The sequence below is a fragment of the Antechinus flavipes genome, chromosome 6 (assembly GCF_016432865.1).
Source record: "Antechinus flavipes isolate AdamAnt ecotype Samford, QLD, Australia chromosome 6, AdamAnt_v2, whole genome shotgun sequence".
Lineage (NCBI taxonomy): Eukaryota > Metazoa > Chordata > Mammalia > Dasyuromorphia > Dasyuridae > Antechinus > Antechinus flavipes.
This window is the reverse complement of record NC_067403.1, coordinates 214313850-214329694: the sequence shown is the minus strand read 5'-3', so window position 1 is coordinate 214329694 and position 15845 is coordinate 214313850. Positions and strand designations below refer to the sequence as shown.

General features: G+C 33.7%; 1 protein-coding gene across 4 annotated transcripts in view; it reads right to left on the bottom strand.

The window, feature by feature from the left end:
• Positions 1-15845, bottom strand: part of FAR1 (fatty acyl-CoA reductase 1) — an 89867-nt gene that overhangs the window by 16198 nt on the left and 57824 nt on the right. For 3 of the 4 annotated variants that reach the window (XM_051964082.1, XM_051964080.1, XM_051964084.1), the window contains exons 4-9: positions 14998-15177; positions 12593-12770; positions 11474-11518; positions 11249-11367; positions 10032-10099; positions 8237-8408 (exon numbers count right to left, since the gene is read on the bottom strand). In XM_051964082.1, the coding sequence (XP_051820042.1) occupies positions 8237-8408; positions 10032-10099; positions 11249-11367; positions 11474-11518; positions 12593-12770; positions 14998-15177 (762 nt within the window). Of the gene's footprint in view, positions 1-7762; positions 7935-8236; positions 8409-10031; positions 10100-11248; positions 11368-11473; positions 11519-12592; positions 12771-14997; positions 15178-15845 lie in introns of all 4 variants that reach the window. The other variant, XM_051964081.1, reaches the window with a different exon arrangement.

Genomic DNA, 15845 nt, shown 5'->3' with positions numbered 1-15845 from the left:
ATCTCACATCACTAAGTTAACTTCCCCTCTCTCCCTTTTCCACTCCTAATGAAGAAGTGGCCATTCTTCCACATGCATGTGATCACCTTCTATTCATTCCCACAGTCATTAATTCTTACATTAGTCTTTAATCTATTGGTTTCTTCTGTGCTGCCTTCTAATAATCCTAATGTCTCTCCCATCCTCAAAGAACCTTCACTAATTCATTCATTCCCACTAGTGTTGGGGAATTCCTTTGACCTCTATGTGTCAAAAACATGAAGCCCAATAGAAAGCAAACAGATTTTTTAGTAATGTTAAGGAAGACTGATATTCTTCAGATAGGACCTTCAGCTTCTAGGGTACATACTTAATCTTTACCTTTTAGGTTGTAAGCCAATTAGCCACATTCTGCAACAACTTAGTATAAATAAAGCATTTCAAAGGAGAAAAGGAGACTTTCTGAGATATACATGGCATGATTTATAAGAAAAAATTCTTTGTTCAAGGACAAGAGACCAAGGGAAATTACCAAATACTTTTATGAGAGTGAAAGAAGTCCTTCCAGACAAAACTGTAGAGTTTTTTATCCAATTTAGCAACCAGTTGTATTAACAGTAGATGAAACCATTCATTTACTCTGTCTCTGCAAAGTTTGTTTTTTCTTCTTCAGAAAGATTTGGGAATGTTCTACAATTAGGCTATTAGGTAATTGGGAGATTGATCAACCTAGATCTAAATTAACTGTGATTTCTATTTTTTCTTATACTAGTTATTACCCCTATTTTCTTCCTTCAATGGATAAAGTCCTTTAGAAGGATGTTTATAATCAGTCTCAACTTCCTTCTAGGTTCTGTCCTGGGTCCTCTAAGTCTTCTCCCGCCCTACTTTGGTGATTTTATCAGCTCCCATGGATTCAATTGTTGACTTTATACAGCTTCAGAGCTCTTTATCTAGTGCTAATCTCTTTCCCAATCTCTCATCTTACATTACCAGATGTCCCATAAATACCTTAAACTCAACAGTTCAACCAGAACTCATCATCTTTCCCACCTATGCAACTCTTCCCTGTTACCCATCAAGTATACCATCTTCCCAGTCATCCAGGATTTACAACCATTCACTCACAACCTTCTCACAGCCAATTAGTTGCCAGATAATCAATTCTATCTTTACAAGACTTCCAATATTAAGCCTCAGCTCACCTCCCTCTCTCTTCTGACACTGCAACCACCCTAATGTAGGCCCTCATCACTTTATCCCTAGACTATTGTAATGGTGGTCTGGTTGGTTTCCCTGCCTCAAGTTTTCCTTTACTCCTTTCCATCTAACACTTACCTATCAAAGTGATTTTCCTTATAGCCGTAGGTCTGACCAGTTCAACTCCTCCTTCCCTGGTCCCACACATTCAATAAATTCAAGTGGCTCCCCATTGCCTCTGGGATCAAATATAAAATCCTATTTGACTTTTAAAGACTGTTATAACCTGATCCTTACCTACATTTCCACTTGTCTTATACCTTATACTCTCCACTCCCCTTCATATGCATGCTGTGATCCAGTTTACTGGACTCTTTGCTGTCCCTATATGACTCAATCGTCTGACTGCATTTTCACCAGCAATCCTCCATGCCTGAAATTTTTACCTCCTCACTTAAATATCCAAGCTTCAAGTTTCAGATAAAATCTTATCTTCTGCAAGAAGCCTTCTTGATTAACCCTTAAAGCTAGTTTCTTCCCTGAGACTTAATCCTGTATATAGCTTGTCTGCATTGTTGTCATCTCAAGACTACAAGTTCATTGAACAGAGGGACTGTTCTTTTGGTTTTTTGAATCTCCATTTTTTAGTATAATATACAGCCAATGATAAGCATATAATGTCTGTGGATTTGACTTAATTTTCAAAAAACAAAATCTCATCTACCTCTCTATTTTCTGGCTTTTCATTTTGCTTGGGGTTTGTTTTTTTTTTTTTTTTTTTTTTTTTGGTTGTTGTTTTTTAAATTCTGTTTCAGGAATCTATACAGTTTCCATAATATCAACTATTAAAGTTTCTATAGTTAATTGCCCAATTTTTTTTTTATCATGATCTCTTTTAAGGTTCTAGCCCTCATCTTTAACTGAGACATTGCTATCTTGAATTCAATATGTCCAACACCAAACTTATCTTTCCCCTTACCTGTTCTACCTATTTCTATTAGTGATACTTCTAATCATTTTGTCTCCATTTCAAATTCGCATGTCATCTTTAAATGATGGGTGAAGAGTCAATCACTAACTTCTAGTAAAATCATTTCCAGAAGATTTCTCGAATCTATACCCTTCTCTCTATTCCTATTATCACCAGACTGATGTAGCCCCCTCATAATCAGTTTAGATTAATAAAAATAGTCCATTTCCTTCTCTTCATTCTAAATCATTCTTCATACCTCTAACTAGACTAATATTTCTAATATATATAGATGTAGTTACATCATTTGTTCCTTATCAACTAATGAATAGTTTTAACACTTGCCTGGTATATTCAAGGCCTTCTTCAATTTAGTGTCATCTTTTCTTACCAGCTTCATTTGACTAGATAGCATCCACCCAAAATGGACTACCCCCTAAATAAGCTAATACTTCCCAACTTCTATGTCTTTGATCATGGTGGTCCCCATGCTTGGGCTGCTTCTCCAGTTTTCACCTCTCTACCTGCTGTATATTTTAAGCCCAATCCAGGTAGCCCTCAAACACTGGTATGTCCTTTTCCTTCTCTTTCAACACACAGACTGTTTGCACCCTTCTAGTGCATTTTTCACTTATTCTAACTACCTTCCAGTGATTTGTATATATGTCAAAGCTTCCTATTAGATTATAAATGACAAAGGTCTTATAAGGGCTTTTTGCCCCTTTTTGTCTGGATATCCTTAGAACCTGGCATATGTTGTTGTACATAGGAGACAAATGTCTAACAAGTGTTAGTTGAATGTCTAAATCCTGGATATTGCATTGTGCTCAGTCTTGCAAGTCTTATCACGGTAGTCATCTATTTCTCCAACTATCAGATTTTTTTATATTAGTTCATCTTAGTTTTATGTCTTATATTAGAAATAGAAGACCAGCACATGCACAACTCTGAAAAGTACAAGACACACGAAAGCACATGCCAAAGATAGTAAATTTATTCCAGGGTTTCTGAGAGTCAATTTGTTTTGGTTTGATATGTATCTATGTTCTGGGCACATTTCATTTCTGAATCAAAGCAGATCAAAACTGCTCTCCAATTTAAGACTTTTAGACTTTCCTGGAGCATCACTTTGCCCAAGCTTAAAGTCAATCTGGTCAGACAGGCTTGTTCTCTGTCCTCCATACCAGGCTAACATTTTAGTTTTAGAATTCACAAGGAGAAGAAAAAAGACACATTTATCTAGTCTTCTGACAGTCATTAGCAACTGCCAATTATTTCTTCTTCCCTGCTTAGAACTATGAAAAGAAAAGCCTATCCATGTACACAAATCTTTTCCCTCTCATGGAAAAGAATGAGCTTATCCATGTTCTATATGGGGTTGAAATTCTAGGACATGACATCCTGGAAGTCAATAGTGCGGATTTCATTTCAGTTCTCCAGAGGTAGTAGATCAGTTTTGTAAGAATTTAGTTTCTTTAATGAGAGAATGCTCACAAGGGTAACTTAATGAATGTCAATTCTTTACTATTTAGCTAATGGAGACACCCAATTTAAATTTTAATACTAAACCATACTAAAGTACTTCATCTTGGATCTGAATGGATTCAAGGTACAGAAAACTAAAATACCATATTTAAAAATCTAGTAAAGTTGGAAAATGGGATTTCCAGAAAACTTACATTTACCAAGTACTCAAATTTGCTTTAACCTTTTCCAGTGAAAATCTTCCTCTCATCATACAGAAACGTTAATGCTGGGAAGGATCTTCCAGATCATGGGACCCAGCTCACTTAGCTAATGATGACCAACCTGAAGCTTAAAGAATTTAAATGAGTTCCCACAACCAATGATGGGCAGCCAGGAATTAAACTCAGGTCTTATGACTTGAAGTCCAGGATTTGTTTCACTATACCAACCTTAATTTCCCTGTATCTTAAAAGAGGAAGCTCACATAATTTAACCACTTCTTAATGGATGATCCTGGGTCAACATGAAGACAATCACTGTACTGTAATATAATACACAGAATACAGTATTTTGTAGGATGTTAAATCATGTAAATAGCTCTGTAGTTGATAGCCAAAGAGCATCTCCTACAGATTAAAAGGAAATTATTTTAATTCAAAGGCTCTAAATATAGGTATTTCAAGTGCTCAGAAAGACCTTTTGCTGTTTACTTTTAGGTTTATTACTTGTATTAAAGAGTGCTGAGCTATTTGGAAATTTAACTTTTAGACAGGCAAGATTTTAATGCAGGAGAATAACCTCCAGATTAAGAAAAATGGAATAAAAATAGGATTTTACAGTGAGTTTAAGATAAGCAAGTGGATGGTAAGGGAGCATCTTAATCACTTTTAATGAGTTTAATTCACAAGGCCAGCCTAATGACATGAATGTAAAAAGGAAAAAGTCTTTATTGAGAGATTACTATATGCCGAGCACTGGGACTATAAATAGAAAAAGATAGTCCCTGTTCTCAAGAAGCTGACAATCTAATTGGGCAAATCACTTTAGCTCTAAGTCTTGAAATAACTGGTGGATGAGTTTACTGAGTCAATAATATCTAAAGATCATGTGAAGAGTGGCACTGTAAAACTAGAATTGGAAAAATCATCTTTCTAAATAAGAAGGAGGATGAGGTTCTTGAAACTGAGAGCTAGTGAGCTTGACTTTAATTTCTGGCAAGATTCTGAAATATATTAGTAAAAAGACTGACTGCTTATGAGCAATTACAAAGTGAAATGGTCATTACTAAAAGCTAGCAGGCAATCAGTAAAAAGAATCTTGTGTCTTCACAAACTGTCATGCCAGCATTGCCTTTTTTGGCCTGTGTCACTAAACTAACAGAGTTCAATCACAGGATCATAGAGTTAGAACTTGACAGGAACTCAGAAGTCACCTACTCTTACCCCCTCATACACTGGTGTCCCAGAGGGCAGAACCAGAAGCAAACAATAAAATCACAGAGGCATATTTCATCCAGATGTAAGAAAAAACTTCCTAGAAGAACTGTTCAAAGTTGAACAAAGTGCCTTGGAATGGAGTAGTACCTTGCTGTTCACTGGATGTTTTTAGGTAGAGGCTGAATAAATACTTGGAACCTTACAGAGAGGATTCTGATTCAGGATTGGGTTGGACTCAATGATCGCTGAGATTTCTTGTAATTATAAGATTCTGTCATCACCTCAGACATTCCTCATTTCCATTTTTCAATTTCTTTTTCCAACAACCCTTCAGCTGAGGCCCTCCCCTTATCCTTCAGTTTTTGTTTTTGTTTTTTCTTAAGTATAGTCTTCCTCCATTAGACTGGAAACTTATTGTGAGCAGGAACTATCTTTTCATTATTTGTACATCCAGTGGCATATAGTAGGCACTTAATAAATGTTTATTGACTACTGAGAATCTGTCATACCAATTAAAAACAATTGGCATTTACAATGCTTTAAAGTTGGTAAAGTGCTTTATATCTCACTTAAAGTCGCATAACTACCTTTGGGAGGGAGGTAAGTGCCACTAGCTTTCCAATTTTGAACATGAGGAAATGAAAGATCAAAAATATTAAGTGACTTGCCCATGTTCACATGGCTAAGAAATGGCAAAGGATGGATTTGTATCAGGTCTTCCTGATTCCAAGTCCAACTCTCTGTCCACTACATTAAGAGTCAAGGAGCACTTTAAAAAGCCTGTTTTCATCAAGTTGTTCCTCTGGCTCAAAAGCTTTAAATGGCTCCCCAGCACCTAAAAAAGAATGCAAATTGCTCAACACACTCAATGACATGCATGGTTGCCCCCCACTTTGAAACCTTACAGCCCTCTATTCCAAACCAAACACCCCTCCCTCCAGCTAGCGACCTCTGTGCCTTCAGCACTTGATTTCTTTGTGCTCCCGGTGGAGGACCAGCCTGTGAGCAAAGGTGGCAAACGGGAACTCTTCTTCGTCTCTTCCTCCTTCCTGGCCCATCACAAACCTTTTCCCAAGTCAGCCTAGCCTCCTGCTGACTTCCTATAGTCCTCACCATCCGCACCAGTCACTCTAGGACTTCCTCCTTCCGTGTATCATCCTTTAAATGAGTCATGTGTCAGGAATCATCTCCTCAACAAGACTCCAAGCTTCTTCAGGACAGAGATTGTACTATTTTTGAATCTGCTATCACATTTAAGGAAATGCACATATGATAAGCACTCAATAAAGATTTGTTGAATGATGAAAAGGACAACTCAATTTCATTTTTAATGTTTTTTTTTTTTTTTTTAAAGCTTAATATTGTTGCCTGAATTTCAGGGCTTTCAAAATTATTCTAAGCATTAAGATAAGCTGTTAGCAGCAGCTAAATGTCAGTTTGTAATGAATTACTTTGAAGTTTTTACTTACCAATAATAGACTTCAACAATTATTCATTTCAGTAAGTACTTCATGAGTGTCTACTATACGGAAGGTATACATAAACACACACATATTATATGTCATAACCTGCTCTACTATGTCATTTCCACTTGCTTTAGCCTTCCAAATTGTGAGAAATGAATAAATGTGACATTTATTATTTTTATTTTTAATAACAAGAAAAGGCATAGTGTTCTTTCCTAAGATTTGAACAACCTAATTATCTACCAAAAAAAAGACTCTCGATAGCAGAGAGATTAGGGAGAAATAGAAAACTAGTTTAGAAATTCTAAGCCATTTCTCCCTCAAACATTTCCACTTTGGCCATTTTAATGTATTTTGTTCTTTGAAAGTGACCTACAGAAATGTGGAAGAGAAACCTCAGACAAATGAAATCAAAAGAAAATCACAAAATGGTTTCATCTTAGATTAATTACAGTGACAAGTTAAGTTACTTTCAGTACCTTACTCTAATGGGCACTAATTTTTGAGTATTAGAACTACATTCTACTATTAGCAGTTTCCTTAAAAACACTCAAACCCTATATTTTCAATCAAAAGGTTCCATTCAAAATATAAATTAGCTAAAAAAAATTTCCAAATAAGCTTCACTCTATTTATGTAATAAAGGCTTAAAAAGAAGGTTCTGTTTAAATCTCAGGGCTTTTAATTTTAGGGAAGGGGAAGAAATGTCTAAAACAATTAAAATAAAATGGAAAATTTAAGATTTTGCTTTTTAAGTTGCCATTTCTCAATCTAGAAAATTAGTCAAATATAATTACCATATTATAAGCTGAATGGGAAGTAGAAATATTTGAAGTAATTTATTCTCTAGGATAAAGTCCTAAGAACTGAAGGAAGAACTTTCACCCTTAACCCTCTATAAAAACCTACACTCCAATTTTTGGGGTGCTGGAGGGAGGGAAGGGATTCATTTTCAGCTTATAATAACAATGACAACCTTGGTGCTGGACATTTCTTTTCTTTCTTTCTTTTTTTTTTTTTTTTTTTAATGGAGAAGGGTTCATAGCCCAAAGACATGAGAACCAGAAACGGTGTCCCAAAAGGCTAATTAAATTCCTAAGAAATGTCCTGGCATCCTGATTGTGATTGTGATGAATTAGGTTAGTAGTACTACGGGTAAAGCCCATGCCAGCGACTTGTCGTCTCTCCAGCAAGCTTCCACCACCTCACCGATACCAAGTGGTACTTAGCACTATTCTTCTTACCACGGCTTCTGACCTGTCAACCTGAGTGCAAGATCGAGCAATATAGCAGGTACTGTGTGTCTGACACCCTTCCAATAATGAAGCAATAGGTTGTTGGAATAAAACTTAATATTGGGGCGCCTGTACACTTGGTTTAAAGGATTCATCTTGAAGGAATGATTTAGATAACATCCTGTAGGAAAAATAAGCGTCAAAGCATTTTGAATGTTGTTGTTCCAAGAAAAACCCAAAGAGAGATCTTGAATTCAAGATGTTATGTGAATTAGTCACCAGAAGGGTTGAATGGAATGGGTGACTTACAGGATGACCTCTTCATGTAAGGCAAAAGTCTTGAATTCAAGAGTCTTCTCATTCACAAAGGCCATTGAGCCTCAATCATAAGCATGAACAAAAATACAGAATTAATATTTGTTTCAGTGTCAGCATGGGTTTCACAGTCAGAGGAACAGATAAGACAGAGCTAGTCACCATTACCTTGGGCTTCTTCCAGTAATCCTGAGGTAGATATCATACAGGAATGCTGGGGCCTTGTGGCTCACAGCAATCCAGTAATGATATAAAAGGTGATTGGAGGTTAGATTTACATTGGGCCGTCTGAAGGCCTGTTCGAGAGGATTCCTCTTGAAAGTAGAAATTACATGGTATTCTGAGGAAGAAAAGTTGTGTAACAGCTTTGGTAATAACCATGTAATGAACTTTTGAAAACCATTACAATTTTACAAGGTACAATACGTTTTACTATAGATGTCAGAATTAAATTACTGCATCCATTTTAAAAACAAAACCTTAGAGTAACTTTTTAAAAGGGGGAAAGGGGAAGCATATGTCCACTGAACTCAAATAATATGAAAACTACCTCTTCTTATTAATTTTCAATATATCAAGAACTAAAAGCTCATTCTGGCATTTCTCTGAACGCTTTACCAAGGCCACGTTATAAGATCACTTTCTATGTTGCACCTCTCACCATAGCTTCTTTCTTTCTGTTCCTCTTTCCAGTTTCTTATTACTGTACTTACTTTAAAAAGAAAAGGAAAATTATGATCTTTTTCTTGCAAATACTTTTAAATTGCCTAAGTCATATACATAAGAAAGTAAAGTCACCCAACATTATTTTATTTTTTACTTTCAAATATCTTAATGAAATATTAATATATATAACAATTTTCCCTATTATTATCTGGATATATTATTATACTTTATTTGGAGTACATATAACCTATTAAATAGCAATCTAGTGTATTTCAAAATTTTAAACTTTATAAAACACTAACTGAGCTTGAGTTTCAAAATATCTACTTTCATTTGAAAATTTAAATAGTTTTAATCAAAACTCTAGTATAAGTTAAGAAAACCATGGGGAAAAACTTGGAAAATATGATAATGTGCAATTTTAAAGTATTTATTTGAAAATAATTTTTCAATTCAAGGTAGAATTTGACCTTGATATTCAATAACAGAAAATGCATTTTGCATTAAAACTGACCAAATAAAATCAGAATTTGGTTCAAGTTGTCTATAATTAAGGTACATTGATTTAAAATTGATTCACTGCTACCTATATCCAGAGTATACTTTTGCCAACTCGTTCATCATTTTGCAGTTGAGGAAATTAAAACAAAAAAAATGAGCCACTTGTCCAAGGCCACAAAGATGTGCTGTGGCAGAGATATGACAAGGCCCCAGATCTCTGAAATACTAGTTTTACTGTTATTTCTACTACAGCAATTCAAATTTGACTGCATATTTGTTTTAGTCTAGTTAAAAATATCACAAGATGCTAATAGAAATTAAGGCATCATCCCACTTCCCAAGTAGCCTTCATCTGTTGCCATTCTGGATCTACTTTATGGAGCATCTCTTATCACACTGTCTCCAGCTCTCAAAGCAGGGAGCCATGCCCACTGAACTTACTCCATTTTGCTACAGCAAAGTACAGCTTGTAGTCCCAGTCAAAAAAGAGGAGCATTACTTCCCACAAGATGGGTGGAGCAATTGTGGGAGGGAAAAAGACAAGCTGGGAATTAAGGGCAAAAATGGCAGATGGGAAATACACAGCAAGGTGTAATCATTTCAAGAATTCAACCACAAAGCCTATGCTGTAAGTTTGAAATGATTATAAAAAATAAATTCTAAGTGAATAGTCTTAAGTCCTCAAGAATTACAAGAGTACATGATCTTTAAAACAATAATTAAAAAACTATTCTGATCAGTAACATTAAGATTTATTCTAAGATTTATAGAAAGCAAAAGGAAAAAAAAATCATACCAACTTCACCCCAGTGGAAAGGATTAGTGCTGCCTGTCGTGCAGTTATATACCATGATGTTCCTTGGTCTGAAAAGTCAAAAATCAGTATAAGTGTCCAAAAAAACAAACAAACCTGCCAAGCCGACCCTGCATAAAACATCTTTAAGTAAGATAAGTCTACATACCTTTTAGATAATTATAGTGCCACTGTTATTCTTAATGGGCTAATCTACATTTATTAGCTGAATTACTTTAATTACTCATGAATTTCAACATCCCAAAACTTCTCAATAGAAACTATAGACATAAACCACCTATTGTTAATTAATTAGATTTAAGTAAATTAGAACCTGGGCAAAACACAGTTCCAAAGTAATAATGTCATAAATATAATATGTGGAAAAATCAGTTAAATGAATTACAGTGAAACTTTGTGTCAGATTTGTTTATCATGTATTAATGACAGAATTATGATAGGACTATTGGTCAGAACAACTCTGTCCACTACAGGTGTTATTTTCTTCTGTTGCATAATTTCTTCAATGCATAATTATTTTCAGGATTAACCATTCCAAAAGCCAAAGATAAGCCTAAAAATTTAAGGAAATACAAGGAAGAGTATTTTAATATCTATTATCTGGGTTTTTTCTTGTTGAATTTTCATAGGCCTATATTTGGGGCAAATTGTGGACTAGGTCGTCCTTTGCCCAGAATAACATATATACAAAAAAATCACCTAATACTTTGCCCCTTTTAGTAATAAAGTAAGCCCAGTAACAGACATTAGACCTATACTTTATAGTATAGGAAATTCTTATGTGAAAGCAAGTCAGCACTTAAGATTCTTAGTTTCCTAAGGGTACTGAGGGGTTTAGTGATCTGCTTAGTTTAATGATTTGCTTAAGGTCAGATACAGGTTTTGAAACTAGGAATTCCTTGATTCCAGGATTATTCTCCAGTGGACCCTGTTTCCTATCAAAAAAAAAAAAAATCACTGGGAGAGATATACAATAGAATAAATGAACACAAGAAAGGTTTGCTGAAGGTAAAACATATCTAGAACAACCCTACTCTCAGTTTTATGTGCAATGACAGGAATTCTAAAAAGTGTACCACTTTCAGAAAAAAAAAAAATTATTTTCTTAATTTATAAATTTCACATTAGTAAATCATTTCCCCCGACTTACTAGAACTGCAAATAACAACTTAATAAGCCCATACTGTCACCTCATATACCTATTAACTCCAGAATACCAGGCTGCTGCAAGACTGGTGTTGACTACTACATCTACAGGAACAAGATCTGCAAGGGCATTGTTGGAGGCACGCATTGTTCGAAGAATTCCTTTCCCTGCCTTTGAAGAAATAAAACAAACATAATGCTTAAGAAATTTAAACTCAAACCCTCTAAGAAAGGAAGAAAAAACATGTAGCACTAATTAAATTTAGAGGTTTACTCACAGCAATAAAGAGACCACTTGGTCCATTAAAGTTATCGATCCATCCCTGTTAACCAAATAAAATATAATCATTTTAGAATTGAAACCACAGTCTTTCCTTTAAATATGTATCCCCCAAAATACTTTTATGTAAACAGATTTTTATTACTTTATAAGGTACTAAAAGGGAAGAAAATTTTGTACTTGTATATTATATGGGCCCCCTCTACCATCAAGGCTAGCTTTTGACTAGGATCTGATTAAGAACTGGAAACCTCTCTATAAGCTCTGAAGCAAACACTATTTAACACATAACAACAATTCTACTCTCTCACACAAATTCGTGTACCAGGGTTATTTTGTCCCAGATATTTTCAAATATACACTTTGCTGAATTAAAACTCATTAAACATAAATTATATCCAAGTCCAAAATTTGTAAACATCTTAATCTTCACAACTGTTTTTGTGACCAAAGGAGAAAGGAAGAATTGGGGAGGGGACCAGCTATGGATAAAGGGTAAAACAGTTAATGTTCTGGACTTCACTATTTTTTCTTTTACATTGGGATCCCAATCAGTGCTGAAGATTGAAGGCAATGATGATATAGATATATAAAATTAATTTATAAAATTCATGTGAAATTAAAATTTACTCTTTTAGAAATGCATATCAAACAAACATAGGGAAAGTTGACTTGACTGAGTCTTATTTGAATAGAATACAATGACATTATATCCCTTACCAAAATGTTGCTAATCTACATTGCTAATATTTTAACTCCTATATGTTATCCAGCACCCTAACAGAAACATAAATATTTCATAAAACGACCTTAAAACAAGTCATTTTTATAAGGAGCCATGTTCATCAATTATTTTAATAATTTATAATTACTTTTTTTATTTGTCATTTTAATTTCTTTTTTTTATATTAGCTTTTTATTTTCAAAATACATGCAAAGATAGTTTTCAACATTCACCCTTACAAAGTCTTCTGTGCTCCTGTAATGACTTAAAAATTAAGAATCACACTACAATTCAAAGTTTCATGAAGTTTTAGTCTATACTTCACTTTCTTATATGTAACACTTTACAATTAGTGTAAATATATCAGCATTCTATATTCTAGATGTGACTTACTGGGAAAGGCTCCTTCCAACTGGCACCAACAATTGACGGCCTTACAATTGCCACATTTAGTTTTGCCCCTTCTTGCTGCACAACATATTCAGCCAAGGCTTTTGTATATATGTAAGTATTAGGTCTGTCTCCTATAAGTTTGGGAGTGATATCATTTACTAGTCCATCATCCATCCACCTAATAATCAAAGCAGTCACAAAAGAAAAAGGATTAGTTTCAAATTTTTTTTACTCTAAAAAGTGTTTTTTAAACAGTTCCTCAAACATAGTAAAAGTGAACAAATATTTCATGATTTGATTCAACTGGTTTTTCTTTGTTCAGTGAAAAATAATTTAGCCTTTTTTTCATATTTTCCTCTCATTCTCCTCCCCTTTAAGAAAGTACTACAAAAATTTTGCAAAGATCTAGCAAAAATAGCACAAAGTTGCAACATACTCTTAATATGTTTTATATATGTACATATGTAAGTGTGTACATATACTGTGTTTGAATGTGTCAACTTTAAGGTGAGAAAGATTTCAATGCTGTCCACAAATATTAGCAACATAATAAACTTTTTTTAAAAGTTATTATGTAACCAAGCAGAAATTCACTATAAATAATTATGTACTTTTAATTCCAAGGTTAGAAAGAAAAAAAAGAAATTAGCAACTTCTGCCATGAGAAAAAAAGTCCCCTTTGTTGTGATGCATATAAATATATATGATGCTAGGTTCATGGTAGGAAATCAATGAATATTCTTTCACCAAAAAACATATCTGTTTTCCCATAATTTAATTTATCTAAGGGGCCTTTTTCCTGCCTTGTTAGAATATGGACTGAAATACCAAGAAAACTAGGATAACACAGTGCCTCAAAAAATTATATGCAAAATGGGATATTTTAAATATACTGTTAAAGGAATTCTTTTGTATAATGAATAATCTTCATTTATTCTTTGTGTAGAATCACAGATTTTGAACCTGAGGGGAAGGACTTTGACTTTAAAGGTCATTTAGTCCAAAAATATCAAACCAGAAAGCCAGATAAAAATGTAATCAGGAAATACATGACAAAATTAATAAAATATATATATATATATACACATATATATATATATATATATATACATATATATATATATACACACACACACACACACATATATATATATATATATAAAATGTATAATGTAAATTTGTGTTTTCTTAAATCACCATGTGATTCCTGGGGATTTGTTTCTGTTTGAGTATGGCACTACTGCTCTAGTTTATCACTTTACAAATGAGAAAACTGAAGGCCAGTGAATAGGTTAAGGGGGTTTTGTCCAAGGACACAGAATTAGTAAATAAGTTCATTTGGATTTCTTTTTTAAGCTATGACCTACATTCCACATAAGAGTTTGTCATGAGCTAGAGTTAAAAAGTAACTTAGATGGCCTTAATGTTCTCCCTAAAGTAGAAGGTGGAGTTCTATGTATGATGAGATGGAGTAAGTAAGGAAAGGTATAGAATAGTTGCTTGGGATGTGCGATAGCAACCCAATTTTTATTTGTGTTTTGTTTTACTTTGTTTTCTTCTGTGAGGCAATTGGGGTTAAGTGACTTACCCAGAGTCAACATAGCTAGGAAGAATTAAGTGTCTGAGATCGGATTTGGGCTCAGGGCCACTGCTCTATCTACTGTGCCATCTAACTTTCCCACAAGTCAATTTTTAAAAAGAAAGTGCCACTCTCAACTCAAGGTCGATGGGTCAAAGAAAATAAGAGGGTCCACATTCTCAAAAGTATAGAGTAATTGATAGACAATATAATTTAAGGATCAGGAACACTAACAAAGTCAGGATTAACTAATAAGAAATACTCTCTTGCCCACTACCAGAAAGGAGTAAATACTGATAACGATTACTTGTTCTATCTTCAACTTTAAGGAAACACTTAAATCTCTGTTATCAAGAGTGAAGGAGGTAAAGATTTCTTTCCCTGTTCCTTGCTACCTACACTTGCAAACTACCAGGCATAAACCACAGGGTCAAAATTAAAAGGGATTGTAGAAATCCAGTCCATGCTACATCTTTTATAGATGAACACATGAGGCTTGGAGATTATGAGTAACCTGCCCAAAATTATTCAAGTATTAAGTAGAAAACTGAGTTTAAAGATCAGATCTTCAGGCTACAAACCCAGTGTTCTTTCCTTTGTATGATATTGCCATTCTCACAAAACAAATCGTTTATGGAAAATAGAGGAACATCAGCATGTATGGTGCTGAGAGACCGATGTTCAGATTTTTAAAAATAATTGGCCAAAGCATTTGATTGGGAGAGGGAGGAAAGATTTTAAAATTACTTGGGAAAAAAAAAAGCAAATCTTTGTTTTTTATCTCTACATAACTAAAGTTTAATTTAAAAAAAAAAAAAAGACATACTCTAGAGAATCAATTAATTTCTTGGGGTCAACAGGAGGGGGATAGACTACTTCATCGATATGCTTTCTATTGCAGTATGCATAAGCTGTTGATACATGCATGAACACTTCCAGATTCTTCATTTGCTGTGCAAGGAGAATAAGCTGTCGAGTAGCAATCACGTTTAATTGAACTGCATCTCTGTAAAGAAAATCATATAATAAATATCTAGACATAACCAGAAGATAATATTATGTAATATGCTCAAAGAATCTTATCTACTTCTAAAAATAGAAATGTTTTCTACATGTGTCTATGTATGTCTATATGTTTGTTAAAACATATTTAAAATATATAAATATGTAATGAATACTCAATTGGACTAAATTTTATCTATTTGCAATTTAATTACATTTATCCCATAAAATTTCACATGTTTCATTTTAAGTTTTCATCAGGACATTTCTTCTCATCCATCTTTTATAGTCAGTATAAACTCTGTTTTTCATTTTTTTCTTTGAAGTTATTTCATAAAGGGTTTTCAAAATTCTTTATATGCTTCAAACTTGTCAGTCTTAATTAAATGATAATATCCCATTACTTGTCTATATTTCCATGTAAATCATTTTCACCTTATATGAATGTTTTTGCTAATTGTTACTATTAAAACAAAAAATTTTAATCTAAAGTTAGATCAAAAAGCAAAAATAAAAGTAGATTTCTATTAAATTGGTTTCTGTTCAAAGATCAATTCATATAGCACAGAATTAAGAATAACATAGGTGTAAACATAATATGTGAAACTAATATGCAAAATGTAAGAGTAAAAATATAATATGTAAAATTCATATACCATAAATAATATAGAT